Source organism: Haliaeetus albicilla, chromosome 3 (assembly GCF_947461875.1).
Source record: "Haliaeetus albicilla chromosome 3, bHalAlb1.1, whole genome shotgun sequence".
Taxonomy (NCBI): domain Eukaryota; kingdom Metazoa; phylum Chordata; class Aves; order Accipitriformes; family Accipitridae; genus Haliaeetus; species Haliaeetus albicilla.
In genome coordinates this window covers 18,868,868-18,896,526 of record NC_091485.1, presented here as the reverse complement: position 1 = coordinate 18,896,526, position 27,659 = coordinate 18,868,868, and the positions used below count along the sequence as shown (strand labels likewise).

At 38.4% G+C, this 27,659-nt stretch overlaps 1 protein-coding gene across 4 annotated transcripts in view; it reads right to left on the bottom strand.

Moving 5' to 3' along the window:
• The window catches only part of SPIRE1 (spire type actin nucleation factor 1), a 132,826-nt gene that overhangs the window by 26,177 nt on the left and 78,990 nt on the right, over nucleotides 1–27,659 (bottom strand). For 2 of the 4 annotated variants that reach the window (XM_069778934.1, XM_069778937.1), the window contains exons 4-9: nucleotides 24,744–24,869; nucleotides 14,502–14,585; nucleotides 13,253–13,417; nucleotides 6,078–6,164; nucleotides 5,566–5,695; nucleotides 1,917–1,958 (exon numbers count right to left, since the gene is read on the bottom strand). In XM_069778934.1, coding sequence (XP_069635035.1) covers nucleotides 1,917–1,958; nucleotides 5,566–5,695; nucleotides 6,078–6,164; nucleotides 13,253–13,417; nucleotides 14,502–14,585; nucleotides 24,744–24,869 — 634 coding nt within the window. The remainder of the gene's footprint in view (nucleotides 1–1,916; nucleotides 1,959–5,565; nucleotides 5,696–6,077; nucleotides 6,165–13,252; nucleotides 13,418–14,501; nucleotides 14,586–24,743; nucleotides 24,870–27,659) is intronic. The other 2 variants (XM_069778935.1, XM_069778938.1) reach the window with 1 other exon arrangement.

Sequence of the window (27,659 nt, the reverse complement as noted above, 5' to 3'; positions counted from 1 at the left end):
TGGATTTAAACAAATGAGGATGTCTCAGGATTCTCAGAAATAAAAGGCAAAAGAAGAAGCAGACAGACACATGTAGAAGGACAGATCTGAACATTTCCCTTTTGCTGGTCACTGGCACACTCAGTTTCCTAGTCTTAAAACTGAAGGAACTTTTGGCATATCTGAAAGTAGCAATACTTTCTGAAAACTGAAGTTTGCCTGTTTATGCTATTACCTGAAGCCCTGGGGACCCTTCAGCTTTCAATGGAGTAAAACATGATACCAAGTACCTATATAATTTGAATCCCACCAGACTACTGTAGTAGCTGTACAATACGCCATGAGTGTAAGGTTTCACAAAAGGGCTTGAGCTGGACTAACTGCTTGCCACCACCTCTGACTGGTTCCTTCCCATCCACCCATGCTCATCACCTGCCCTCAGCCAGCTCTTTGATCATCTCATCAGACAGTAAGCAGGTTTAAATCACTAAAAGAGCAGAAAACCAACCTGGTAAAAAAATAAAAGTATTTGTTCCTGGGTTACATGAGTTACCAGGTCATCTTGTGAATAAGTGAGCAGGACTGGCACAGAGCAGGAGGGGAATGACACGCTTAGAGGGGAGCTTGGGGAGGAAGGGGAGCAGCTAGAGACCCTCCTCGCCTCTTGACTGCGGCAAGCTGTTTGTTTGGCTCAGCCAGAACATGAAGCCACGTTCACAGACAGGCCACTTGTGAACTTCACTGGCATACTAGAAAACTATTGCATTTTTTATATTATGGTAATCAAAAAACTTCTATATGGTCTTTCTAGTTCACAATATGCTTGCATTTCAGTCAGATTATGCCTTTCTATGGGGAAAATAACCACATGGAGAAACAGAGGGTGAAACTCTGCAAAGTCCCAGATGAGATGTCTCTATGTGCAACTGGAAGGGGGGGGAGGTACAGCTGCTGTTGCTTCTTCACAAAATGAGAGCATGGATTTATTGGGAAACTGTTTTTCTCAGGAGTCACCTAGGGGAAATTAGGTAAGAGCTAGCATAAGAGCGCTCCTCAGCGGACAAACCTTTATGTAGAATATTTCCAACCTCAATGATGGGAGTCTTTGAGCCTGAGCATCCTGGAAAGTTAGTGTACAATGAGGGAGGAATGAATTTATTTTCTGGCTAGTAGGCACAAACTCTCTCTAATGTTGCTGTCTCTGATGTAGAACATATTCATATAGTTACTGCATGTCCTAACTAATGGCCCACCAAGAGGAAACTTTAAATTTGATATTAGATAGTTGATGAAAGATCAGCTATCGAATCCTCTGTATCAATCCTCAGCAAACCGTAGCAACTTACTTTGCTAACCAGTGAAGAAGGAAGGTTTAGCCTCTTTTGAATGAACGTCTTTGATTTCACGACTCACAAAGCATTTACTATAAAGACACTCAGTAGAACTGACAGTTCCTTTCTAGATTAGTATCCATGAGTGTATTTCATTAAATCTAGAAAGGTAGATGAGTTCAAAACTAGTTTTTGGATCCTTGTGAGAAATGAAGTACTGCAAAAGATGGTCTAGTCAAAAAGCGAGTGGAAAGACACAAAGGTCAGATTAATAAATAAGTAAATCAGACTTGAAGGTAATACTGTATTCTGCAATCCTTTCTAGAGTTTGGAATAGCTCTGGGCCACCTTATTTTGGTTATTTATTTAAACAGAATTTCAGCACTCCATTTCAGGTGAAATACAGTTGTTTCCTATACCTAGGCATCCTTTTGTGGCAAGGGAAATGTAGGTAATAATAAAAAAATTATTTTAATTTTTATTTTCACTGACCATATCTTGGAAGAATCCCTTCAAGTTTCTTTCTTAAATGGGAATTCAACAAACAGATGGAACAAATTTCACAATAAGCACAATAACCACGTCAGGTGTTGTTGCGCCTTTTACCTGACAAGTCAAAACTGTAAGACATGCTAAGTGGCCGCATTGCTGTAAAAAAGAAACAAAAACAACAAAAAGAAAACGATTCAGCTATTAGAAAAGCAGAGGGGTAATGAAAACAAAAGATTAACTCCACTTGAGACATTTTGGATTCTGTTGCCTAAATCCAAAATGTGTCAGACATGCTATTGCTTTACTGTAGTAAAGCTCAAAGTCTGAAAACTACAGTAGCATAAATGGGACTTGTAAACAGAGCAATTATAAACATATTTGTATAGTTGTAGAATGAGATTTTTTGGAATTCCATAAATCAAATATCAAAACAAGAGACAAGTATCTTAAAAATGGAATATTTTCAATTAAAATGCCAGGAAAGAGAGAAAGGGGAGAGGGAAAAGAGACAGAGAGAGAGAAGGAAAGAGCTGACAAAAATTTGAAAGTACAAAGCCACATTTCACACAAGTTTCAGTGACCTGAAATAAAGATATTTCTAATTTTTTTAAGCATAATCTCCAATGATTATAATTAAACTAATAAAGAGAGACACCCGAGCTAAGCTTGAGCAGTAGTTTCCTTGAAGAGGATGGAAACAAAGGCCGAACACAGTGTGATTTGTGCTGATTCCTGTTCTGTTTAAAAACCTTAGGTGGACTTAGCCTTTAAAATGTATCCATAATATTATCCTCTTCTTTCTGGGCCTCTAACCATTTTATTCCTAGATAAGAAAGTGGTCAGATGTTCTTTATTTCTGGAAAGACCTATCTGTATTTCCAATTAAACAATGTAATTCAGGGAGCAGACACTCAAAATATTTCTCAACTGAAAAGAAAATTTCAGTGCACTAATCCAAATAAGCAAGCCAAGCCCAGCAACAAGAATGTACAAGAAGGCATCAAAACTGACATCAGTTTATCTGTTTTACTTGACAGGTGATAAACATGCAAGTTCGTATGAAAGGCCCTGTCAGCCACACATACCACTGCATTAACAGATGTTTAAAAAAAGTTTGTTCTGGGACAAGTTTTGCTCAGAAGAATAAATCTACGTGGTGAATGCAGCAGGTGGCTGACTCAGATCCAAATTTGGGAGTCAGGGCTTTTTTCCTGTAGTTCCTTAACTAGACAACATCAGCCACAGAAACAGTATCTAAATCCCTGTGCAAATGTAGCATAAAGGCAAATACATTTTAAGGCATAAGGGTGTTTATCACCTAATGTTAAGTCCTCACTGAAGGTTGATAAAACATGTACATGAAACAAAGTTTTCTCCAAGCTCCATGAGCTCAACTTGCTTGAGTTACAAATCCATGCTTTTAGTTAAAAGGACATGTACCTCAAGGCTGTGTTTGTCTCCGTAGCTTACTCTGATGATTTTATGAGGTCATTTGAAAGCGCACTCCAATTCCTCTATTCAAACCTCTCCCCTTGTAAGAACAGCTACCAAGACTAAATTACCCTTTCCAAAGAAGTTTTAGATTGAGAGCAGCCAGCCAGAGGCTGGCTTTTCTCAGTGGCAGCTCAGGGTAGAGAAGATCTTACCTGTACACGTGTTGTGCAGACCAGAGAGACAAAGCCTGGGGCTGCTGGGAAACACATGCCATAGATCCACGCATATCGCAGAGGAGGAACTGCAAGAGTACAGCCCCCTCACCCCAGTAGTCAAGTGTAGTTGTGCTCTTGACTGCTATAAACTGAGCAACAACGAATAACTCTGGGATATGTGCAACGTACCTTATACTCCCAAATATTTCACTCGTTCTTTTTTTCCCTCCTTTTTAATAGCAACAAATATTTCTGTCCAGATGGTTCAAGTGTCCCACATGGTGTTTCTACTTAGATTTATAATCCTTAAACCTCATTATCTTACATGTTGTTACACTAAATTACATTCAGTGGTCATCTAAACTATATGGCAGATCTATTTGTACCATACTGAATGTCACTAGCATTACTCCATTCCCAATTCTGCGCAAACGCATTTTATTCTAAAAGAAACTTTGGACATAGCAATCATTTCAATGTGAGAAAGAATAAAACCTCGTATTTCAACATAAGAAAAAATTATCTTCAAGGCCTTTGCTCCTTTTTCTTCTTCATGCCAGCAGCAAATAAACATTTGGGAAATAAAACTTGCATGCATCCCCTTTCACACCTCCAGTAATATGGCATTTAATCCAAATGATTCACTGGACTGAAGGGGAATTACCACAGTTCCAAAACTCAAAATTTTAATTCTTTAACAGAAAATGAAGAATTGGTGGAAGACAGGTATCCCTCATTGGAGGCCATGCCCTGAAATCAGCCCAGGAAGTCCTAACCAGTAATACTCCAAAATTTAACATTGTTTTTAGAAACTGTTTGCTAAATGGGTTTGATGTCATTTATATAATTCAGAAATTTTGAAGATCTGTTAGACCAAATTTGCTGCCCCTGAGAGGACATGACAGTTCCCAGATGGAGAACATTTAAAATACTGACACTGAATGTCTGAAAGAAAAGTAAGGAATTGTTCCACATTTTTACAAGCTTCCCACATTTGGAAAAATGTCTAGGCTTATTAGAAACATTAACTGATATAGCAAGCATAAACTGAATCCAAACCAGAAACTGGAAGGCCCAAAGAAACAATATTCAAAACACCATGCTTTTAAAAATGCACCCAAGCATTCACCAAACTCTACCGAGCAGTTCAAAAACAATGCAACAAAGCAAGACTGATGAAATTGTTTTTCTCTGGAGACAATGGGTTGTCACAACCCACTTGAATCTGGACCAGTGCCTTTAAGCACACGTGGCAAGTACAAATATTTTACAAAAAGCAGAGACAGGGAGTACATACATGGATTATTTCATGCTTTTCAGCCATCAGATGCCACTTTTGCTCTTCAAAACTCCAACTGGCTCAGGTTTTGTGATAAAATTAAATACCATGCTCTTAAAGAAATGCAAGTCACAATGTAAGACTGTATTTGTCATGCTTTTGTCATCAGAACCTTGAACTAATGCAAATTAGTGATTGTTGGAAAGCATAGTATTTGTATAATTTCATAGTGGGTTGTTGAATATACACAGCAGAAATGAAATGCTTTCCAGTGCAAGTCTGAATTATTTGCCCACTGAAAATATATACAAACACATGTTCCATAACTTACAAAATGAAGCAAAGATTTACATTCAAAATAAAAACAATAGATCCAGCAAACAAAATAAAAGCAGTTTTTAAATTAAAATAAGGAAGTTGATGATGCTAGCAACAGGAAACAAAGAGAATAAAATTAATTAAAAACAGACATGTAAAGAATACTTGCAGATATGTAAGGAATATTGCACTGGGGAGAAGAAATACCCATTCCATTCTGAGCAAATCTAACATTAACTGTCATGTGCAACAAGCCATATAATACCATTAAATTTATCTAATACTTACATTAAAAACTTGAAGGGAATCAAGCTGAACCATACAGTATCTTATTTTTAAATATAACTTAGCACAAAGATTGCATAGCCCTAGCAAAGCCTGTAGGTTCTTTCTTTTTCTGAAGGGATGAGAATAATTTTATCTTCCATGACAACTGCACAGGCATCGCTAATATTGCTGCTTCTTATGTGGGAAGTTTTCTGTGGATGCTGCAGGTAAAAACTAGCAACGTGCTTACCCAGCCTGCTACGCCTTATCTCATCAGGTGAGACTGGACGTAACTTCCTCTCTGCCTTGATTTCCTCCAGTATCCTTTCATGAAGGCTGCGTGGCCGTGGTGGGGTTGGTTTCAGTTTTCTTGCCGAGGCCTTAGGACATAAAGACAATCATATTTACATAAAACAGTGCTTCCTTGAAAGTAGATTTCACACTTTTTTGGAAAAAAATGTGGAATGTTGTGATATGATTTTACATGCACTCAATTGTAAAACTCATGTAAATTGGAAAGAGGATTGTATTTTTCCCCAATTCATCATGATTTCCCAGAGATAAAGGGCTGCTGGTAATAACAGCTATTAATTGGTAGGTGCAAGATACTACACAGTTCTTTTAAGAGATCACTTTATATACAGAAGACAAGATTTTTGAAAGCCCATGTCAGAAAACATAATATTTAACATATTCCCTGGACACAAACATGCTTTAAAAAGCCACATTTCTATTAGGAATGAAGCCCACTGGATTACATACAGGATTTAATGGAGGTCGCGATCGGATGAAATCCAGGATTATTTCATGGGCACTCTTTTTTAATCGAGGTGGAATGTCACCGTTGACCTGGAAAGGAGAAAGTGAAATATGTATTTCCATGTTTTGCATTCATATTCATGCAGATGATGAGATCAATTGAAAACTCACAACAACCTTGACAGAGCTTGAAGTGTTCTGACACCTGCACCAGATGTAAAACCCCACCAGTCCTGAGCAGAGCAACAATCCATATGCAGAGGACAGGCAAGCAAATATGTAGATAACAGCTTTTCAGCTTTGCAGATAGCTGCAGAATAACCACAGCTGCAGCAGCTTTAATCAGCAATACTTAGGATTTTGAAATGATGAAATCAAATGTCAAGGCTGCAATTGTGTCTATGGGAGAATGCAGACAAAGACTGGATCATGCTTGGAGGAAAAGTTGCCAACACCATTTTTAAGAACACCAATTTGAACCATATCTCACTGCCAACCATTACACAGTCTCTAACACTCTGTTCTTAGCCTCTGAGAAAACATGGATGCTCTTTAAGGCCCCAGTTTTCTTGATCTCCTTACCATCTCCCAAGCACTGATGTGAAAGCAAAGCTAGATCTGGCACATTCACCAATGACTTGCTTGTAGCGATGGATGAAAAATATGTTCCCCTTGGTTTTTTGTCTTTACCAACTGTCTCTGCTGCTCTGGCCATGCAGAGGTGCCCTTGTGTGTAAATGCCAGCAGAAGGAGAGGGAAGCCCTGAGCATGATTTCATAGCTACCCCTTCACATGCACTTTAAAGATTACTCAAGTGTAAAATGAAGTTTGTTAATATGTCTAGAAAGTAAATCACTAGAATGCCATGGCATGCCATTGGAAGTATAGGAAGTGTATTTCCTCACTGTAAATCATATAGTTCTGTAGAAAAGGGGCTGGGTGAAGGTTGTTTGCTTGTTTGGTTGGTTTTCTCCAGAGAGACAGACATTTCTTCCTCTGATACCTCATTTAGACATAAGATTGCATACAAGACATCACAGGAAAGAGTCAGCAATTCACTGTATGTACAGGATATAAAAGAAGGCAACAGAAGTTTTCCTATCATATGAAGAATTTATAAATTGTAAGCTGGGAATTAGTGTATGGATTTGCTTAAAAAAATCCACCTGTCAGGTTCAGTCTTCATACAGCACAGTGCTCAAGCACACTGTCAGGGACGAGAGAGCATCCTATGCCATACAACCTTCTGGTACCTTCTATCACTATACAGTAGCTGGCTATCAGTCCTGTCCTCCAATTTGACAGAAATTCCTATGACACTATATTTCTTAGACCAAATGTCCCAAATTTCAGCACTTTTTTTTTTTTCTTTTTTCTTTTTTAAGGGTTGGTTTGCTCATCATTCTTTGGGAGACTCTATTCATACAATCTCTGTAGCCAGAAAATGTATGTAAAGACACAGCTCTGGTTTGTCAAATCCCATGCGCTTTTGCTAACCAGAAGGAATGCTGCAGTCAGAAAAATGAGTTTAAATGCCCATAAGGTCACCTCAATATGATGCCTAATTGAACTGCAGCAACGCCATGCAGCTTCCGTATAAGCTCTGCTCACCTCAGACATGCCCTCTTTCCAGGCTGAGGCAGAGACACAGCCTCCCAGAGAAAATTCATCCCTTCCCGGTAAGGAAGCAGCTGCAGAGGCCCTCTTGGGAAACATTTCATTGCTTTCCTGGGGTCTCTTTCTGGAGGTATCCTACCCCAGACATGGTCCACATTCCATTTGTTCAACCCCTCACCTCCTTAGCTTCCTTAGAGCGAATTTCTTACAGCTTGGCACGGAATACCAAGCTGCTAAACTCTGCAACATGCATCACCTTCCTAAAAGTAGTGCAAAAAAATTAAAATTGAAAAGGTTTATATTAAATGGTGATTTGACATTCTATGATGAGGAGAATATTATTTTAAGTGGTGTGATTAATTCCTTCTGTTTAAAGACTGAGCAATTTTTTGAGGCCATCATGCTTTGTGGGATTATTAATGAAATGAGAAGTATCTCTTCCCCAGGTTACTGTTCATCAGATGTCAAAGTTGATAGCTGAAGTTGAGAGTTATTACCATGAGAACAGCCATTTTGTAAACTGATAATCTCCACTGCAGCCTTGGGGAACAACCCTCTGGCATGACAATAGGAAATAAATAATACATGGCTCTGAGCCTTTCACCTCAGGGCACTCTATGCCCTGACTTAATGCCACCAGGGTATAATTAGTATCAGTATTCCCATTTGATGGGAAAAGGAGAAATATAAGATTTGCTTAACTGATTTTCCATAGGATACACAGGGAGCTGGTGGCAAAGCAAGTGGATGCTTCGCAGACAAGAAGCCAAGAGCAGGAGCACCAGTGGCAGAACCTGCCTTCTAATACTTGGTGCCCAAACCAGATGCTGCCAGGAAAGTCACTGAAGGGAAGCTTTTATCCTCTCTGTCCACACTAGATCTATTGCTTTACTCAAACTAACTCTCTCTGTAATGAGCAATTTCACATGCATCTTTTACATCTTTTACTTTTAATTAATTAAAATTCATGGCTCTTGATTAAAGTCTAAATTGGAGATATATTGTACAGATGCAGCCACGATACATGCAGGGGAAAAAAAACAACCAACACATACCAGATTGGCCCCAACGGCAAACTAGTATTTAAGTAAATACCTCAAAACACTGTAAAACTATCCTAAGTCTTCATGTGTATAAAATGGTTTTTGTACAGCAGTGTGCATTGAAACAGGCAGTGTGGGGAAAGCATAACCAATAGTTATAAAAATCAACCAGAAATTTAGAGATCTAAACAGCAAAAGCACAGAAAAATTACCATGTAATCATCTACTCACTCACAACCTGCTACGGTCACATTTTAATATACAAATATGGATTTGCAGTTTAAAAAACATAGCTGGAAATGGTACTTAGTAACCTTTGGCTGAAACCTGAGCTTTAAAAATGGTGATCCCAAGCAAGAAGTGCATTGCATGTAACTTTCACAAAAACTACATCACCTACCATTGACATTCAATTATCTCAGCCATTTATTTATCTCACTATAAAAGGTGACAGCATTAATTAGGAGAGTGCTATCTCTAAATCATAGGCAACAAGGCAACATGAAACTGATACTGTTTGTACGATCTAGAAATTCTTATTTAAAATGAGATTGCATGGACACTGAAACAGAGGGGGCATGCTACATCATTTCCAGAACAGCTCATGATAAAGTTCTGTTGTGAATTAAAGTATTATAAGTAGATATATATTTGCCATCTTTCATTATGCAGACAGTATAGTGCTTTTGTTAACATAGCTGTTACACAGTCTGTATTTGACACCACACAGCAAGCTCAAGCAGCAGTGTCCAAGAATGAAGTGCTTTGGTACTTCACATCGTATGCCACTGTATTCACCCCGCTGTTCCTGCACATCTATTATAGATACAAGTTTATGATACCATATGATAACCATAGTACTTACACAAAGTCACTCCTTCTTTGAATACTCCTAAAGTATGATTAGGAACTGTAAAGCTCACTGCTCTACCTAGGATCACTCCTAAACTTCTGCAGAAACAGGTGACGAAGGCAGAAAATGAAAAAGGCTAGTTCCCTGCTTAAAGCAGCTGAATACCACTCAGTAAAACTAAGTCAGACCTGTGCATAAGAGAACAACAGACTCTACCATGCCCAGCTGGACAAACTGGTCAAAGTTTTTTCCTCATGTTCTCTACGTCCAGCTTGAAACATCTGAAAACTCACTTACGAAAATACTGTCCATGCACAGCTGTTATTGCAATTAATGTAAGTACTGTAAGATGCTAAATACTGAAAAGAAATAAATAATTTTTGTTAAAAATACCTGAACAACCACGCCACAGGATTCTCAGATTAGACATTCAAATTACTGGATATTTTTGGAAATAGTCGCTTCAACCTATATGCCTCAATTCCCCTTGGCCAAGCTAATAGCACTGCATCACAGGTATTTGTGAAGAGCTCGGATACGAAGACAAGAGCACTGTTACCTATGAAGAATTTAACTGTTAATGCAATGTAATGCCAAGTGGATACTACATAAAAGGTACTTGACAGCCATGCACTGAATAAGTAACATAAGACTTATCAGCTACTGTTCAATAAGTACTGATCAAGAAATATAGTGAATGTTGCACATCTTGTGGGGGAAGGTGGGCAGGAAAGAGAGCTAACTGTGAATCAAGGTGGAATTAAAAGCTGTAGCTTAACACATATGTATACTAAAGAAAAATTAACCCTGTAAGAGTAATTTAATTCTTAAATTTCCTGTTTCCAAGTGTTGACTCTACCAATATTCACAATTTTTAACTTTTTGAGAGTGAGTGCTCCATAGGAGAAAAATGCTATTAAATCTCTCCAGGTAGACATTTAGATTATAAAATGCCAGAATGAAAGTTACCTCGTTCCCGTAACAACCACAGAAACAAGGACTCTTGCACTGGGATAGAGAGATGACAAATCTGAAATTATTTTCGTATGTACTGAAATAGAAATGCCAACGTCACCGAAACTAATGAAACCAGATATTTACAAAAAGCTCAGAATTTGACATTTTACATCTTCAAAACATTTTGAATATTTGCACTATGACAGAAGATGAGCGAGAACAGACAGCTCCAGTTATTGGCATCTGCTAACACTTTTGATAGTCTGAAACACCAAAGTAGTTCCTAAGTAATGCACCTAATAGGAGTATCTGTTCCTTTCCTAATTTCTACTCAGAGTACTGAGCAGTCAGGGACAGATCAAGCTACTCTTTTAAACATAGCATTATATTAATAAAAAGAACAGTAAAGACTTCATGTTGCATGTCATTTACTTAAAAAATTTACTTAACCTCTCGTTATCATTAGTAGCATATGCATTTTCACAAGCTACTAAGTCTAAAAATACTACCTATAAATTTAAAGCAAAAATTGCTTTTAATAAAAATTTTGCCATACATCCATTTTGACTGAAAGAAACAAACATAATCCATCTTTTCCAGGCTGCCTTAAATCTCAGGTTTAGGATTCTTGTTCTTTTCTCCTCTTCTCAAGAACTACGACAGTTTTCTCTGATGGGAGTATGTATAATCAACTTGGACCCATGAGAGTCAGCTAAAAGATGCTGTATTTATGCGATCTAACTAAACTTGTAATTCAATGTGAATCCTTCAGGCTCCACACATTTCATGTCAAGCTGCACTCTTATTACTGTGCATACTTTGCACATTCTTCAAGCAGACCCTGCAGCAGAGTCCAAGTTACTGAATTTAAGGCATCTAATAAGAAAGAAGTTCTTTTTCTAACACAATATCATTAGCAGTTGTCAGACTAAGCCAGCAATTACATCACAGACAGCCCTACAGGTTGTGTACCTGCAGCTGATTGTAATCCCAATGCATGTTTATGCCCAGAGGTCACTTTGGACAATCTACCTAGTAGACAAGATAGCAAGACAAAAATAGATACTCGCAGGGATTTTGTATACAGTGAGAGCCTGGATGAGCAGAGAAGCAGCTCTGCCTCCAAGACCTACCATATAATGAAGAAAATCTCTTCTGAAGAGGCAGGAGCTTGTTCAGGAGAAGGTGAATTAAAGGCTAGTCTGACAAAAGCAAAATTAGATGACCCAGGGGTTCCCATTCAAACAAAACTACTATCCTGATTGCATACAGTAATCAAGGTCCTGAGGGGACTGTTCCTCTTTTGCAGCAGGTAGTAGGAACACTTAGCACAGGTCTCTGAATTGTTAGCAGAAAGACAGATAACATCATTACCTGGGTATGTATTTTACCCTGTTGATTTACCATTTAAGCGACATCTGCTGCAGAAAATGAATACAATCTGATAGTCTAAATCCAGATCTTGATTAGGAAAGTACTTTCAGCTTATACATAAAAGGCATTTGTATTTGTAACAGAACTCATTTATTTGCTCCCCATGTAGTTGTTCCAATTTTTTCCTCCTTTATTCTTTTTTCTAATAATCTCTGACAGAACAAACTACACGCTTTCTGTCTCTCTTGTCGTGTCCCCCCCCCCCCCCCCCCATCTGTGAATTCTTCTGGTGGAATCACAGCTTTCTCACTAACAAAGGTTGTGTGAGGTTTTGTCAGGAAAGCAAATACATTTGAACACTGAATATTCTAAGACAATGCTTCCACTGTAACTAATAACAGGCAAAGATAAGTAAGTGCAAGGTATAAATATTGACATTAACCAAATACATGCCTCTGAAAAAGGCATTTAAAATGTTCTACTGGGGATAAGGAGCCCTTTAGATCAGTTGCTAGCTTATCAAGAACATCTTAATATTGAACACAATATAAACCAAAAGGGAAGAAAGAACAACGAAACACCAGTAAATATCAAATGGGTCCTAATAAAAAGAGTGCCTCAAGTCAATCTTACATGCACCTTTATGAGTATCTAGGAGGAGGAGACCCATCAACACTCTCCAGCTTGCTTTGACATATTGTCTTGACTTGAAAGCAGCAATAGGATATGCTGAAAATAATTAAGCTCAACTTCTACAAATTGAAGATTTAAGATTTTTTCCATAGAGTATTCCTTGAAAATTCATAACGGATCATGGTAACATAAGTTTTCAAACACTGTAATATAGGTAGTAGGTAATATAAGTTTTCAACCACTGCAGGTTTTCCTTTCCCATCACAGTATCACTCATGTAACAACATGGTACCACTTTACATTCTGGAATTTCAAAAATTATGTTGTAAGTCAAGATAAATGTTCTTCCCAATAAGAAACACCTAAAACAATCTCTCAGTGGAAAGCATGACAGGACTTTTGATATGACTCTTAAGGTTATCGTAAAACCAACACAAGTCATTTGTTCAAGCATATGATATTTAGGTATGTCTTTCAGAATTTTAAATGCCTGCCATACGGAATACAAAATACACAACATTTGTTGGTTTCATGTTTTTCCCCTCAATGTACTACATAAATTTAAGATGCCATATAAAACCCATGAACATTACTATCTACTTGAAATCGTAATTTCAAGGTTCTCAGAAAAAAAGAGAAGAAGATAAAAAAGGAAAATAATATTTCAGATTTGACAAATTCTAGTGATTTTCTTGACTCACCATGACCTTCCTTAAGGTATAGCGTTTGGATCTAATATCATCCATCAGCATTTCATAGGGTGTGAGCTGATATTCTATTGGGAGTGGGTTGTACTGACGCTCTTGAACTTTCTTAAGTTTAACACCATTCCGTAAATCTCGCATCACCTGTACCCAAAAACGAGCCTGAAGAGAAAAGAGAGAAAAATTTTATTTGATACCTTACCCTTGAATGCCACCTCAGATTAAACCAAAGTTGTTCATTCCCCTTTCAGGACACCACCAAATACGTACAGCTGTTACTATTTTAACACATCAATCAAAACCCATTTTATTTTATATAAGCCTATTTTTAATCCTCATGAACGTAACAAAACTTTGTTGCAACTCAGCAGGACTGCAGAGTCTCACCTCAAGTGATGTTCATCTCTAAGATAATACAGAAAAAGGATTTGAAATTCTCATATCATACATCTATATTTCCATTTCAAGTATATCGTCAAGCACTTCAGAAAAATTTCTAGACTTATAGCTAATACCATGTGAATTAGAACAGTGACTGAATCCAAAACTTTGTTTCCCTTAGGCCCAGAACTTTCTTGCAAGATTTCCGAGCAGTTGTTCTTCAGATAGAAATTTTGGAATGGACTCCAAATCCTAAGGTCTAGCAATATCCTCTCAGTACCCAACTTCCTTTTGCTCTGCCTCTAAGAGCACCACACACTAACACCTCCCTCTCATTTTCTGGGCAGAGAGAATGGCTGGAGAGGAGGAAGAACAGGAGGTGGATAGAAGATTGGAAGATTGAAATCAAGTACTTTTAAGAACCTCACAATATTCCTCTACAAGCTGGCAAGGATAGTAACTAGCAAATAAAATAAGCTTCCTTCTGTTAAGAGCTTCTCTGTTACATTTTTCTTTCATCATTGGAGAAGCTCAGCTGGTGGCTCTGCCTAATGCCTGGCTGCCCCTTTGAAGGGCAGTCAGCATGACACCTGACTAAATGTCCAGCCTTTTTAAATTGCAAAAACTTCTCCATGAAAACAGTCTAAAGCAAAAATGTAATGCTTGGATACTTGTATTGTTTCAACTGTCTGCAAAGGAAGGCTGAGACTCCGTTTGGTCCTAACTTGTCATGAGTTACTATTAATTCATATGTTAAAAGAACAGACACTGAGTTTAACATAAAACAAACAACTTTAGGTAAGCATTATGAAGAAATATAACCTACTAGTAATGATGCTGAATCACTATTCAATTGTTGTCTTACCCAGTCAGCATTTTTTAAGTCATCAAGATCCGTGCTGGATTCATCACTTGCCTCTTTGTCCATTTCTTGAATCTTCTTCAGATTCTGCCAATGAAAAGAAAATGAGTCAATAAATGAATGGTGGCATTACTCTCAAGTAAAACTGAAGCTTAATTTTTGACATCTGTTGAATTATATTGTTTGGGTATTCTACTGAATGTTTTATGACTTGAATAGTAATACTGTAAAAGTAACTTGAAATACTATTTGAATACATTTCTCTTAATTGAAAAGTAGACCTTAAATGCTGGAAAAAATCTTAAGATTTGAGTATGAAAGTACTTCAGATAATAGCATGCCAGAGGAAAAACTATACATAGAAATTTTAATATTCCTAAAATTGGGCTATGCACAGAAAAAACCCCAACCACCTAGCAGGTCTGTTAAGCTACAACACAGAAAACTTTACCAACTTGGTAAGGATCCCATTCATACCAAAATTACTGTTACTTGTTGAATTCAAGACAGTTCATTTTTGTAGAAGGAGAAATTCCCAGAAAGTTAGTTGTGAGGAGAAATAAACTATGAAAAATCCTTTAAACTGAATAGTGACAGACTTGCATATATTGAAATTAAGTAGTCTGTATAACATGGTTATAGATTCTGCAATCTGAGTAATAAAATCATGTAAGGAAGAGAAACAGATCTTTCAATGTTAAAAACTGCTATTTATGAACAAGACCAGATCATGCAAATATGGAAAAGATTGTCTGCAAAGGGGCCAAAAAAAAGCTTTCATACTAACAAGAATTGAAAAAATGATTAAAAGTTACAGCAGACCAAACAATAGGCAGGCTTACACACAGACAAATGCAAACAAAAGATTTAAAAGGCTGCGGCTTTACAGATATGATCTTATAGACATCAACAACTGCATACCCAAAATGCTATTTTTTGGTTCACTTCTGTATAGAAATGTTCTGGAATCAGCAGTACAAACAAATTCTCAATACTCCATTCCACTTTTACAGAGAGTTCTCCAGGAAATCTTTAACGATGTTTCATTTGATCTGTTTCCTAAGTACTCACTAATATATTCAAAATGGACAGTTAAATCCTCTGCTAACTACTTGTTTATTTTATGAGACTAAAGCAACAGGTCAGAGGTCTGACATGTATTTCTTTATCAAAAATCTTTTTCTCACTTTTAAGCACTCAAGCTCTTCTTTTAATGGAACCGAACAACCAGTCTCAATTCAGCTTTTGAGCTTCCTAGAAAACTTAAAAATAAGCGTATTTTGTAAAAAATTTCTTTCCTGGAAGTAGTTCCAAAACTGCTGACATTTCAGTGCAAGAAACAGAAGCACTGGAAGAGTGCTTAACTTGCACATTTAACAGGGTGCAAGCATTTCCCAAACCTGGTTACAGAGAGCACATGTGAGTCAGCCACCACAGAGGTTTTGGAAAGAAAGCAGATGGGTTATTTATTGTCCTATTTAAGTAACACACTTGCTTTCATATTGAAGAAGAAATACTACCATTGCCCTATAAAAATAAAGAACATAATTTACAGGAAGACCAAAAAAACCCACAAATCACCTACACTACAGAATGTGGGAACATTTTGGCATAACTTGCAGTATCACCACAGGATACCCAATTGGGAAAGAATGTCTTTATGGAAACTTGTGTTGGTGCTGTCACTGCGGTCAGCAGTCAGTCTGACACTTACAGGCAATCACACTTTTCCAAGAGAAAAAAAAAAGAAAAATGGAAAGAACGAGTAACATAAAGGGCTCACTTATGTGTATTTTGCCATCCAGGGTTTCTTCTTTTCTGTATCATACAGTTGCAGTAATCATTTCAAATACAGTATCTGTGAACTGTAAATTACTTGCTTTCTTGCAAACTGCTAACATTTATTGATAAACTGCAAAATATAAAATCATTCTGATACTTTCTCCTTTTCCTCTTTGTAATCAAAAAGCTTACTTCAGTAAATGAGCTCACAACTGTCAGATTTGCTCCTCCTTTCTACACTGGAAGGTACACATTAATTTTTAAAAAATTAACATGTTCCAGCTGTTTAACCTTTACTTCAACTGTTCAACAAGATTTGCAGCAATTACCCATGTTCCCTACCATACAGTTTACTGGGCTCATTTATGCCCAAAGGCTCATGCCTTTGACTGACATAAATATTTCATGAAGCTAAAAGACTACGACCTGTTTCTCTTAACAGCAGAAAATAAGAAGGGGAAAAAAAAAACCCAAATCCTGAGCAGCTGAAAGATCTTCCAAATAAGGCAACCATCTAATTAGTTTCTCTGGAACATAGCTAGAGGGGAAGTTTCTACCCGACAAAGCACAGGTGTAGTGATGCTGGCTACACTGCAGAGTTTCAAGAGCAAAACCAGCCAGCCAAGAGGTAAGACTCTCACAGTGCAGTTTTATGATCTAAGTGAGCTGATACAAGCACATGCTACTGCCAAAGCTGGGCTCCTACTCTTCTCCATCCTAGCCAAGTGCTCCAGCTGCTTCCCTCATACCAGCACAGACCCGCACTTCATAGGGATAGTTCATTCCCCTCCCCAGCACCCAGCTCAGACCCCTAAATGCAGCTCACCATGCAATTAGTGGAGAACAGTAGAAAGGAAAGGAATTTCCATCATTATAGAAGTTAGAAAGCTTTGGAGGATTGGGGAGAAAAAGAAACAGCAAGTGCTCTATCCTTGCAGCCAGTGCTTAGGAAGGCTTCTTTAACTCTTCTCCCCCTGTCAGGTGCTGCTTAGGAAGGAATAAATTCACTGTGACAAATGATAATGTTTAAACTTCTAGACTAAATGAAACATTATCATTCCCCTCCAGTACGTGCCCCCAGCCAGCATCAGTGGGTTTTGCATCTGTTTCAATCGTAAATTACGGAAACCAACATATTTGCAATACAAGAGACCATTTGTCAGAACTTAACTGTGATCTAAAACCTGCGAGTAACCTCAGCGGCTGTAGCCACTTGTACTTACCCTTGGGACAACAGCGTAAGAAAAGCTATTATAGTATAATAAATACATGGCCTAAATGGGTTTCCATTTCAGAAAGCAGAAACATCTTAAAAGGGTTTTTCTAAATGATCCCAGAACCTCAGACCCATACCACAGACCTGATTCACCTGTTCCAGCCTGCGTGTTCATTCAGGAAATGAGGGTTGGATGTGTAGGAAGCGAGTGTTTCAGCAGCTTTAGTTTTTTTTAAACCATTACAGCAGCTGGCCATTTTTTTAAAAAAACCTGCATTTTGTGACAAAAGCTAGTAATAAAAATACCAAATGTCTTCAAATCTCTTGCTGCACTATTAAAAGCAGGCAGTTGATTTGCTGCTGCTGCACGTCCCACATTTGAGACGTGCTCTCCTGTGCTTGGTGACAGATGGGAGTTTATATAAGACACTTGTCAGCACAGTGTCAAAGACTTGCTTCCACAAAATGCTCTCTAAAACGCAACGTTTTAATCAAGACAGTATTCTCGGGAATCCAGATCTGGACTTTGCCTTTCACCAATTGCAGAACACAGTCTACTGCAGTTCCCAGTTTACATTCTTAATTAGGAATCATTTGTTCACTGATGTAAGTAATTCCTATGCTGCTATCTGCAAAACTAATAAAATATTCTTGCATCTCTAGGCTCAATTTAAAAATACATAACCCACACATAGGGGAAAAACTGCTTTTATATATTCAGCTATCCAACTTGGGTTTAAATTCCAAGGGCTCGGCCAGCAGCATTACTCTAGTTTTCTGAAAAGATCCAAATCCCATTTAATTCAAACATGGGAATAGGATCAGTTAAATCAGTCCCTGAAAACCTCTCGAGTGGATATCAGACAAAGTTCTTCATATATAGTGGTATGGGCTGATGCACTTTGCTCAGCTCTAGAAAGGGCAATAGTCACCATGCTGCTCAACATATCTGTTTAAGAAGAGGCAAAAAAACCCCAAACCAAGTGCATGTAACACTTACTGAGTGACAGTGCCTGCATCACTTCAGAATAAACAAAAGCCCCCACAAAAACACCCCAGCAGCCTTTTCCCTTACTTATTAGAGTCCTAAATTGAGGGATCAAACAGATCGAGATGGGGCTGCAAGCCTGACGACAACACCACAGTTGCAAAAGTGGAGCCACTGGAAGCCTGGAAGTGTAGGCACAAGTGAAGTTATAAGCAGAAAGTTTGTGAATCCATTTCTTTCTCCAGCTGTGCTTTCTGAAAATCCAAGCAGCAGGGTATTTAACAGCTTTTACAGTCACAAGACTATTAAGAGCAACTTGGCTAATGACCGTATTTCCAAACTAAGTTAGCCATTAACATTGTTTAGGTACGTATTAACTACCTCTATTATCATATTTTGTACAAATAATACACCAGTATAGCTATGTTAAATGGAAAGTAACACTTGACTTTTTTAATTAACTGCTTTCCAATTGAGTCTTTGCATGGCATGAAACTAGGAAAAAAAGAAAGGTACAATTTCATTTCTACTCATGTACTTAATTAGAATGTGTATGTTTATGTTTTCATACAGATCAGATTGAAACAGATCCAGGCAGAATTATGAAAGGATTGTGGTTTTACATCAGGAAGGACAGAAACGAAAGGTGACACGACTTAAAAGAACAGTATGAAGATTATAAATTGGAAGCTTTATCTGTATTCTACCAAAAACTTAATTACAAGGCATACTGTGGATAATGAAGTTATGGATGAGTTTTTGATGAACATGGACTTTCTCTGCAATCGAAGATGTACGCAATTATAAAAATACACAGTCTTAATTAGTTTGGAAGGAATATTAATCTTGATGCTTTAGGGTGTAAATCGATCTCTAAAAATTTTTGAGATATGAGTCAAACCTACTGCGGCAGATTAAGACACATCTGCCTACTGGACACCTGTTGTATTTTATGCTGGCCAGCATCATGTGGTGTCTTTTAGCACCAGCTGTGCCATTTGTGGAGTTGATCACCCACAGCCCAGTCATGAATGCTTAGCTCTGCTACAGGCTGGCATCACCATTTACTGGCACCACTCACAGACTCACAGAGTGGTTGAGGTTGGAAGGCACCTCTGGAGGTGAGCTGGTCCAGCCTCCCTGCTCAGGCAGGACCATCCAGATCCAGTTGTCCAGGATTGTGTCCAGACGGTTTTTTAATATCTCCAAGGATGGAGATTCCACAGCCTCCCTGGGCAACCTGTGCCAGTGTTTGGTCACCCTCACAGGGAAAAAGCGTTTCCTGATGTTCAGAGGGAACCTCCTGTGTTTCAGGGTGTGCCCATTGGCTCTGGTCCTGTCACTGGGCACCACTGGAAAGATTCTGGCTTCGTTCCCTTTGCATCCTCCCTTCAGCTATTTATATACATTGATGAGATCCCCCTGAGCCTCCTCTTTTCCAGGCTGAACAATCCCAGATCTCTCCCCCTTTCCTTATAGGAGAGATGCTCCAGTCCCTTCATCATCTTTGTGGCCATTCCTAGACTCACTCCAGTATGTCCACGTCTCTCTCATAATTGGGAGCCCAGACCTGGACCCAGCACTCCAGCTGTGGCCTCACCAGGGCTGAGCAGAGGGGAAGGATCACCTCCTTCAACCTGCTGGCAACACTCCTGCCAGTGCAGCCCAGGACACCGTAAGGCTTCTTTGCTGCAAGGGCACATTGCTGGCTCACTCAGCCATTAAGCACACGTGGAGCATTAACTCCAGTAAGAGGCAAGACTAGGCAGTAACAGGGAGCTGAAGGAGAACTGGGGCAGATATCCCCTCAATAAAGCAGGTTCACAATGTGGATAGCAGACCAGGTGGATCCCCGGTCCAATCCAGAGCAGCACCTTCTCCATTCCTATGCTTGTATAGTCTCTCCCTGTCTCTCTCAGTCACACTTGGTGCCATTTCTGAGCAACGTGCATGACCTTTTCAGATACTCCACAGCAGGAACATCTGCTTTAACTCATGGACATCACTTACTTGTGCCTACAGTTCTGTCTAGGTGCCAGCAAAGGTGATCTCAATGACTTTTGGATAAACCTGAAAAAGATGAATCTTTTCTTTCACATGAGGTCCATTTTTAGCAGATATTCAATCTATCTTTCCCCTCGCCACAGACGCATGCGTTTCCTCCATCTTGTTGACCTTTTTTCCACACACACAATCAAAAACAAACAAAGGGAGAGATCCCCTTTTTGTGGAATTTTCCTACTGCAATTTTAAAAGCTCGCTGCTTGAGATGAGAAACAAGCTGTACTCCATTTTTGTCATCGGCTATAAATGCTTAAACAGCAGGACACAGTTAGGTCTTTGCCCAACAGCAGGACACAGTTAGGTCTTTGCCCATCAAAAGACCACTTCTGAATGGCAGCAGATGGTACCCAGACTGGATCTGCAGCAAGGGCACCTTTCACAGAGCCCAAGCAGCATACAGATGCTGCCAGCAAGCTGAAAAACCACCCCAGTAAACTTGCTAAAAAAACTTCACGTTGCAAAAAGATGCAAAATTAGATCAGATTAGTTAACTGAATTTCAGCCTTACCTTTGGAGTTGCTGCTGCTACTCCACAGAAATACATATTTTTACTACTATTACTCTATTTTTTTAAATTTTTTTTTTTTACTGTTGCAATAGTAGTATCACACCTTTCTCGGCGCTGGTTTGAGTACTGTCCTGTGCATCCACTACATTAAACATTTCATTCTCTTTAAGAATGGAAGTACCATCTTCATGTCTGCAAGTCAGCTTTACTGCTGACCTTTCATACACAGGGAATCAGACTGGAAATAAAAACCACATGGCATAAAGTATGTGACAAAGTGCCTAAAACATTTTATTTGACATCCATTGAGATGACCTGAACAACTCACTCATTGCTTCATCATTTCTGATTAATGCACTTACCCAAACACAGGCCTGTAAAACCCTTTCTGAAACTACGCTCCATTTGTTATATGACAGTGATGTTCACATGACTGGAGAGCATGTGACTACTCAGTGTATGTATATGAGTAACAAAACATATTACAACCCTATAGGCCTATCCCTCCTGATCTATCCCTCCTGAAATCCTTTAACTTTCAAAATCCTGACAAGTTTTTACAGTGCCAAATTGAAAACAGCATCACAGCAATATTTTTTCTGCCTCTCTCTCAGTTTATTTCCCTTCTAAACCTGTCCTGGGCTGTAGCATAAGATAGGTCAGATTTGGTCCATTCCTAGCAAGTGAGTTTCTGCAGATAAAAACTCTCCCTCTTCCACTACAGTGAAGTTGGCTGTTTAACCGGCTACTGAGCAAAAACTATGAACTTCATATACCTGGGAAACAGATACCCAGATGCCATCCAGTGGCCCCAGAAGGAATCCAAGGAATTTCAAAGTAATTTTTATTCATAGGAAAGTTATTTTAAGTAGTTTTAGAGGATTCTTCCCCCTTTCTAGTGTTTTTAACTTCATTTTGATCTCACATCCACAACTGTGTCTAAGTCTGAGGGATTCTAAAGGAAGATCTCCAAATTAAGCTGTCAGTTTTTAAAATAAATTAACAGTTTAAAATTCCTGGCATCTTTAGTGTCACAAACACAATATTACACAGTGTAAGTTTTTTTTAATTGGAGCTGATATATGTAACTTGGGGTTTTTTTCCCCAGTTATCTGCCAATGCAATCACCACAAATTCATGACAACAAAATGTCCTTACTGAAGTATTAAGTGTTTCTCTTCTTTATACCCAATACTCATGTGACATTAACAAAAGGAAAAGAAAAACAAATTTATTGACTTGAATAGTATTTAAGCGTATTCCTCATGAATTAAGATTCTTCTATGTATTTGCAAGAGAGAAGAGCATACAAACAATACCACAGCTTTTACTGGCACAAACGTATCGTGATCATGAGATTCCTGCTTGCCTCAAGTATAAACTACAGAGGTCATTTTAAAACGGTGTAACAAATTTACAGCATTCCACCTCGTATTTTCTTCACACCTGTTTTTTTCTTTGTATGTTACTTTATTTTGAAAATTAAATACATTCCAAATCTATAGTTGGATAAAAGCTATAAGCAAGGATCAAGTGCATCATAAACCCAAAGTACTAGATTCCTGAAGTTGCTTGTAAGATAATTTTCTTGGTCACTTCTCATATGCCTACGGGGGACTGATCCAGAGTAAAATGAAATCAAAAGATCAAAATTCTGGCCTTGGTTAGGTGCAGCAATAAAAGTCTTACTGATTTTAGTAGGGCCAAAATTCCATCTACAAGGATTACTTCCTTTGACCTAAATGTGCTTTGAATCAATCCCTAATAGCCTTTGAGAGGCAAATGGTTTCTTTCATTTGGGATTAACTCATAGTATGCTCTATGGTGTGATCAGATGTTGTTGGGTTTTTATGTCCAATTACAAGGTGATTAAATAATTTGCAAATTCAAAACACTCCTCTATTTTTTTAATAAAAAAAATTTATTGTTAAGATCTGATTTTAAATGGTTATAACCCACGATATTTTACTTTTACATTGACAACAGACATGCCTTATTACTGCTTACTGTGGCCAAAATATTCAAGAACTACTGCAAACATAATTCCTCTCCGAGCAGAAAAAACTCCAAAGGGTCTTATCTTTGAGCCTCAACATGGACTTTGCAATAGCTGTTAGTTTGTCCCCAGTCAGTATATCCGGTGGTCAGAACACTAAGGAGCAGTCAAAAGGCAAGATGGGAAATTAAAGACTTCAAGGTTCAGGAGACAGATTTAGCACAGAGATACTGTATCCTGTCTGCTCTCTGTATCAGGGGCATTGGATGCAGATGAACCATAAACACAGGCAATTCAGAAAACAAGTGGCTCTTTAGCCATGCTGACACTGTCAAAATTAACCCTTGTATGATACTGCTTCAGTTTAAAAATTGCTTTTGGTTTGAGTAGGACTGGAGGAAAAGTGGAGGTGAAACTTGACCACAGGCAACAGAAAAACATCTCTGAAATGTTCTCCCCCTTGGACGGATGCATCTCAACCAGAAAGGAAAGAGCACCAGTCCTTTACGCCTCTGACTGGTTTGCATCTTCCACCACCAGCGTGAGGATAAAAGCTCTCTTGTGCTGCTCTGAGACTCATCTGACCCTTTAATGAGCTGATTCAGCACATTAACCTGACAAGGAATGACTCCTCTTTTTTTTTGTTGTTTGGTATTTGCTGTGTTTGTTTCCCAGAATCAGAGGAAGGAGAACAGTGGGAGCATGTGTGCGTGGGTGGAACAGCTCTGCTTCTTTCAGCAGCAAAACTTTCAGATCAGCCTGTAAAATCTTATCCTGCTTTTCAAAGGTACTGTAGATCTTGACTTACAAAAGAAAAGAAAATCCTTCAGTCACTGATTAAAAAGAAAAATTATGAAAGCGTTGTTACTTGACAAGTTGGCTTCAGTGAAGAAATCAGCTTTAAGAAGCATGTTTCCCCTCCTGCCTTTCCCCTCTCCCACCAGTTTTCCCATGTAACCAATACCCGCACTGTGTTAATACCATTGTTATGGAGCTATTCTGCAGGCCAGATCACTGAAACTATCTTGATTAAAAATCATCTGCCCACCCTCGAAGTTATTCTTCAGCCAGATCATTTAATTGCAGTGGTTCATAGGATGGCCTTTTAGTCAACACTAACAGCCAAGCAGGCAGTGAACGTAAGCATCATGACCCACAGGCGGAATTTTTTTTTCAAGTTGGCTCTGCTGTGAAGCCTATGTGACAGACAAACAAGCCAATCATACATCAAAGGTAAGGGAAGCTGCTGACTGGGGACAAAATATGACCAAGAAGAATCTCAGATAATTCTCAGCCAAAGACGAGGCATGAGAAGGAGCTGAGGAACAACAGGCAAAGCTCTGACACCTCACAACATCCCTGAAACACCAGAGAAGTTTTTAGACTCAAATACATTGCATACATGCCTGCAGGAATGGATGCATATATGCAACGTGTAACCCTCCAAGAAAAACTTCTGTTTTACTCCCAAATAGACTAGTTGCAATTAATAACAACTTCTACGAGGCATCTGTAAATGGTTATAGGCCAAAAGAAAAAAAACCTCAGCTGTAGAACTGCTTTCCCTGAACACTACAGATAATTTCCTCAAGCATCTGACATTCACTACTGGCTGGGCACAGAAGTGATTTTGTAAGCCTAATTCACACAGTAATGAGCTCAAAAGCAGAAAACCTTCTCAGACTGCTTACCTCTTTTGCACTTTTAATTTTGGCCAAGAAAGTGTACAGTTCCATTGTTTCAGCAAACAGAGCCCGACATACCGCTTGATAGTGGTTTGGTGCCTCTGATCGGGTTGGCAGGTGGGCAGCACACAGCTAAAGAGAAAAATAAATAGCAATATGAAAACAATGGCCCATTTTGTTAATGTTACAGAGCATGAGATAACATGAAAGTGAATGCAATGGAATATTTAGGATACAAAAATCCATGTGACATTTAAGTTTAGGCAGAAATTGGGGTGTATTTTCTAAATATTCTGCTACCGTTTATTTTATGAGAAGAGTTCTATAACGATAAGGGGACTGTTTGACCATGTCCTGGAAAACTCTGAAAAGCAAGACATTGCCTTTTCATTAAAGAAAAAACTAAAAATACAGACAACATAATGGTGAATGGGAAAAAAGCAATCTTGCAGTATCAAATTTCGGGAAAACATACTTAATTCAAACCAGCTTTAATAGTAGGTGTTGTTCAGCTTGCTATGAATGTGGAAGAGCACTGTATCCCTACCAATTTATGAAAGGATGGAAAATGAAGCAAGGAAAAAAGTAAAGTGTAATAGTCAAGCTAGAACTCGGATTTAATTTATTTCAAGCAGTACAAAGATTTAAAAAATCAGCAAGAGCCATGGAAGCGCAGGCTTACTGCTTCACCTCAGACATTCATGAGCATTTCCAGACACAGGCACAGCTAATGTAAAGAAACACCAATAGATGTTTTCATAGACACTAGACCTGCAAAACTCTGAAAGCCTACTCAAATTACTAATAATCATTCACAATTACTGTTAAGCAGTCAGTCCAGCATTGCTTTTAGAGTGAAACATGCAGCTCCCATTTCCGACAAGAGAAGTTTAACTGAAACCAGCCTTTGTATTTCAGAGAACCTGGTATGAGCAACATCCAGCTTCATGAACATGAACATCCAGCTTCTACTATTGTAGAAAAGCTCAGCACTGACTCTAATAGTCGTAATATCTTTTTCTGCTAAGTTAAATCCATCACCTGAAAGTATTTGTCACGGAAATCTTGGCTAGAAATGGCCAGAACAAAATAACGTTTATAATTTGTTCCCTAAACAGTTTTAAATCATAAAAAACCTGAAAGCCAAAACTAGAGCACCCACATCATGTATCATACCGTTGTAGAAATGAAAATAAAACAAAATCTTAACCAAGACTTTAAAATTTGTCTTGTTACTGTGGTTTTATAGTAGCTATTTATTATATATATAGCTGTATTTATAGCTGTAGAGCTAAAACTAAGAACAAGCCAAAACCTGAGGGAGTAGGTGGCTACATTCAGACCTCCAGAACTAAAGCTTGAGACAAAAGCCTCTTTAGCAGAAGAGCCCTTAATTAGCCTAGTGGCATATTTGTCTAAATCTCTCCTCTTATTACAGTGAACACTGTGGTTACAGCGGCCACAACGTGTGTAAAGCTTGGGCTGCTTTTTCATACTGCTTTCAATTTGATTTAAATCCGTACTGCCACTAAAAGGTGTGGTCCTGTGGCCTCCAGCTGTACGCGTCCACTGATGCTCGTATGCTGGCACCAGAGTTCGTGCCCCAACTCAGAGAGGATTACTCACCCGGACAAAAATTAACAACGTGAAGGAAGTGGAGCAGGAGACAATTACTCTCCACGGCATGGACACACACATAGTAGCACAGGCAAAAAGGAGCACGGGCAACGTGCTGCCGGAGTTGGGAAAGGGAGGAAGGGCTGAACAATTGCTTTTGCTTGCAGTCGGATTTAGATTGGCTCCATCTCACTGACAAGTTGCTTTCTAAGGCCATAGGCCCCTTGTTTTCTTTTATTTCTTCCAATTAGTATAACAATACAGAGTTCAGTGGTCAGATTTGGTCAACTTCTTTGATAAATTTTTACAAGCACAATTTGAACTCATGCAATGTCCTATTCTGATTATTGTACCTATAGATATATCTCCTTTTAGTTGTAAAAAAGAATATATATAAGGAAAGTTTATGTGAGTGTGTGTGTGCATTTTCCTTCCTTCCTATATAGTTTCCTTATATATAGGAACACAAGGCAGACACGTTCACGAAACTGCCCTTGATTCCCCACTTTCAAATGTTATACTGCTTTATGATAATGGCCAAAATTTTCTTATACTCACAAGGACATAGTTGACAGACACACACACCCCCCTTTCTTTTTTCTTCCTTTTTCTCTCTCCCCCTCCCCCCCTTTTTTCTTTTTCTTTCTTTTCTTTTTTTCCTTTTTAACAAATCGTATCATCTCCTTTGCAGGTAAAGGGAGAAAAACTGACACAGATACAGTGACAACGCATACCACAAAGATAGAAGCTATTTAATATTTCCCTTGACTTAATGAAAAAGTCAGAACATTTAAAGACCAAATTCTGAGTATGGTTAATTTGTGTTCCTTTCTCTCAATAACTAATCATGTCCTCACCTGCCTTACTATGTTTTCAGTAAGCTACTTCTGGTTATTAATTATAGTACAGATAAAAAGGGTTTCATTCTGAAATACACCACTTATAGGAATAACAGAATAATAACAGCAGCAGTTTCAAAAAGGTCATAAAATGGTACAAGTCTTCACAGCTAAGAACAAAATTTTATTTTTATACAGACCACACACAGGTTTTTAAGAATGCTTTTTTCTTTATTAGGAGCATGTTAATTAGAAACAATTTGCATCAAATAGAAAGTTAATGAAATGCAGCAGTGGCAAGTTCAAGCAAGGGATGGAAATAATCTTGATTCTATTATGGAACAAGAAGTAAAGCAAAAAAAATTAAATGCCTGCTGCTGAACTTAGTTGCAAAAGCAAACACATAAAAAGTTAACCATTTAGTTTATAAACATTAGGCTGCAGATATTAAAAGAGGGCCAGCAGC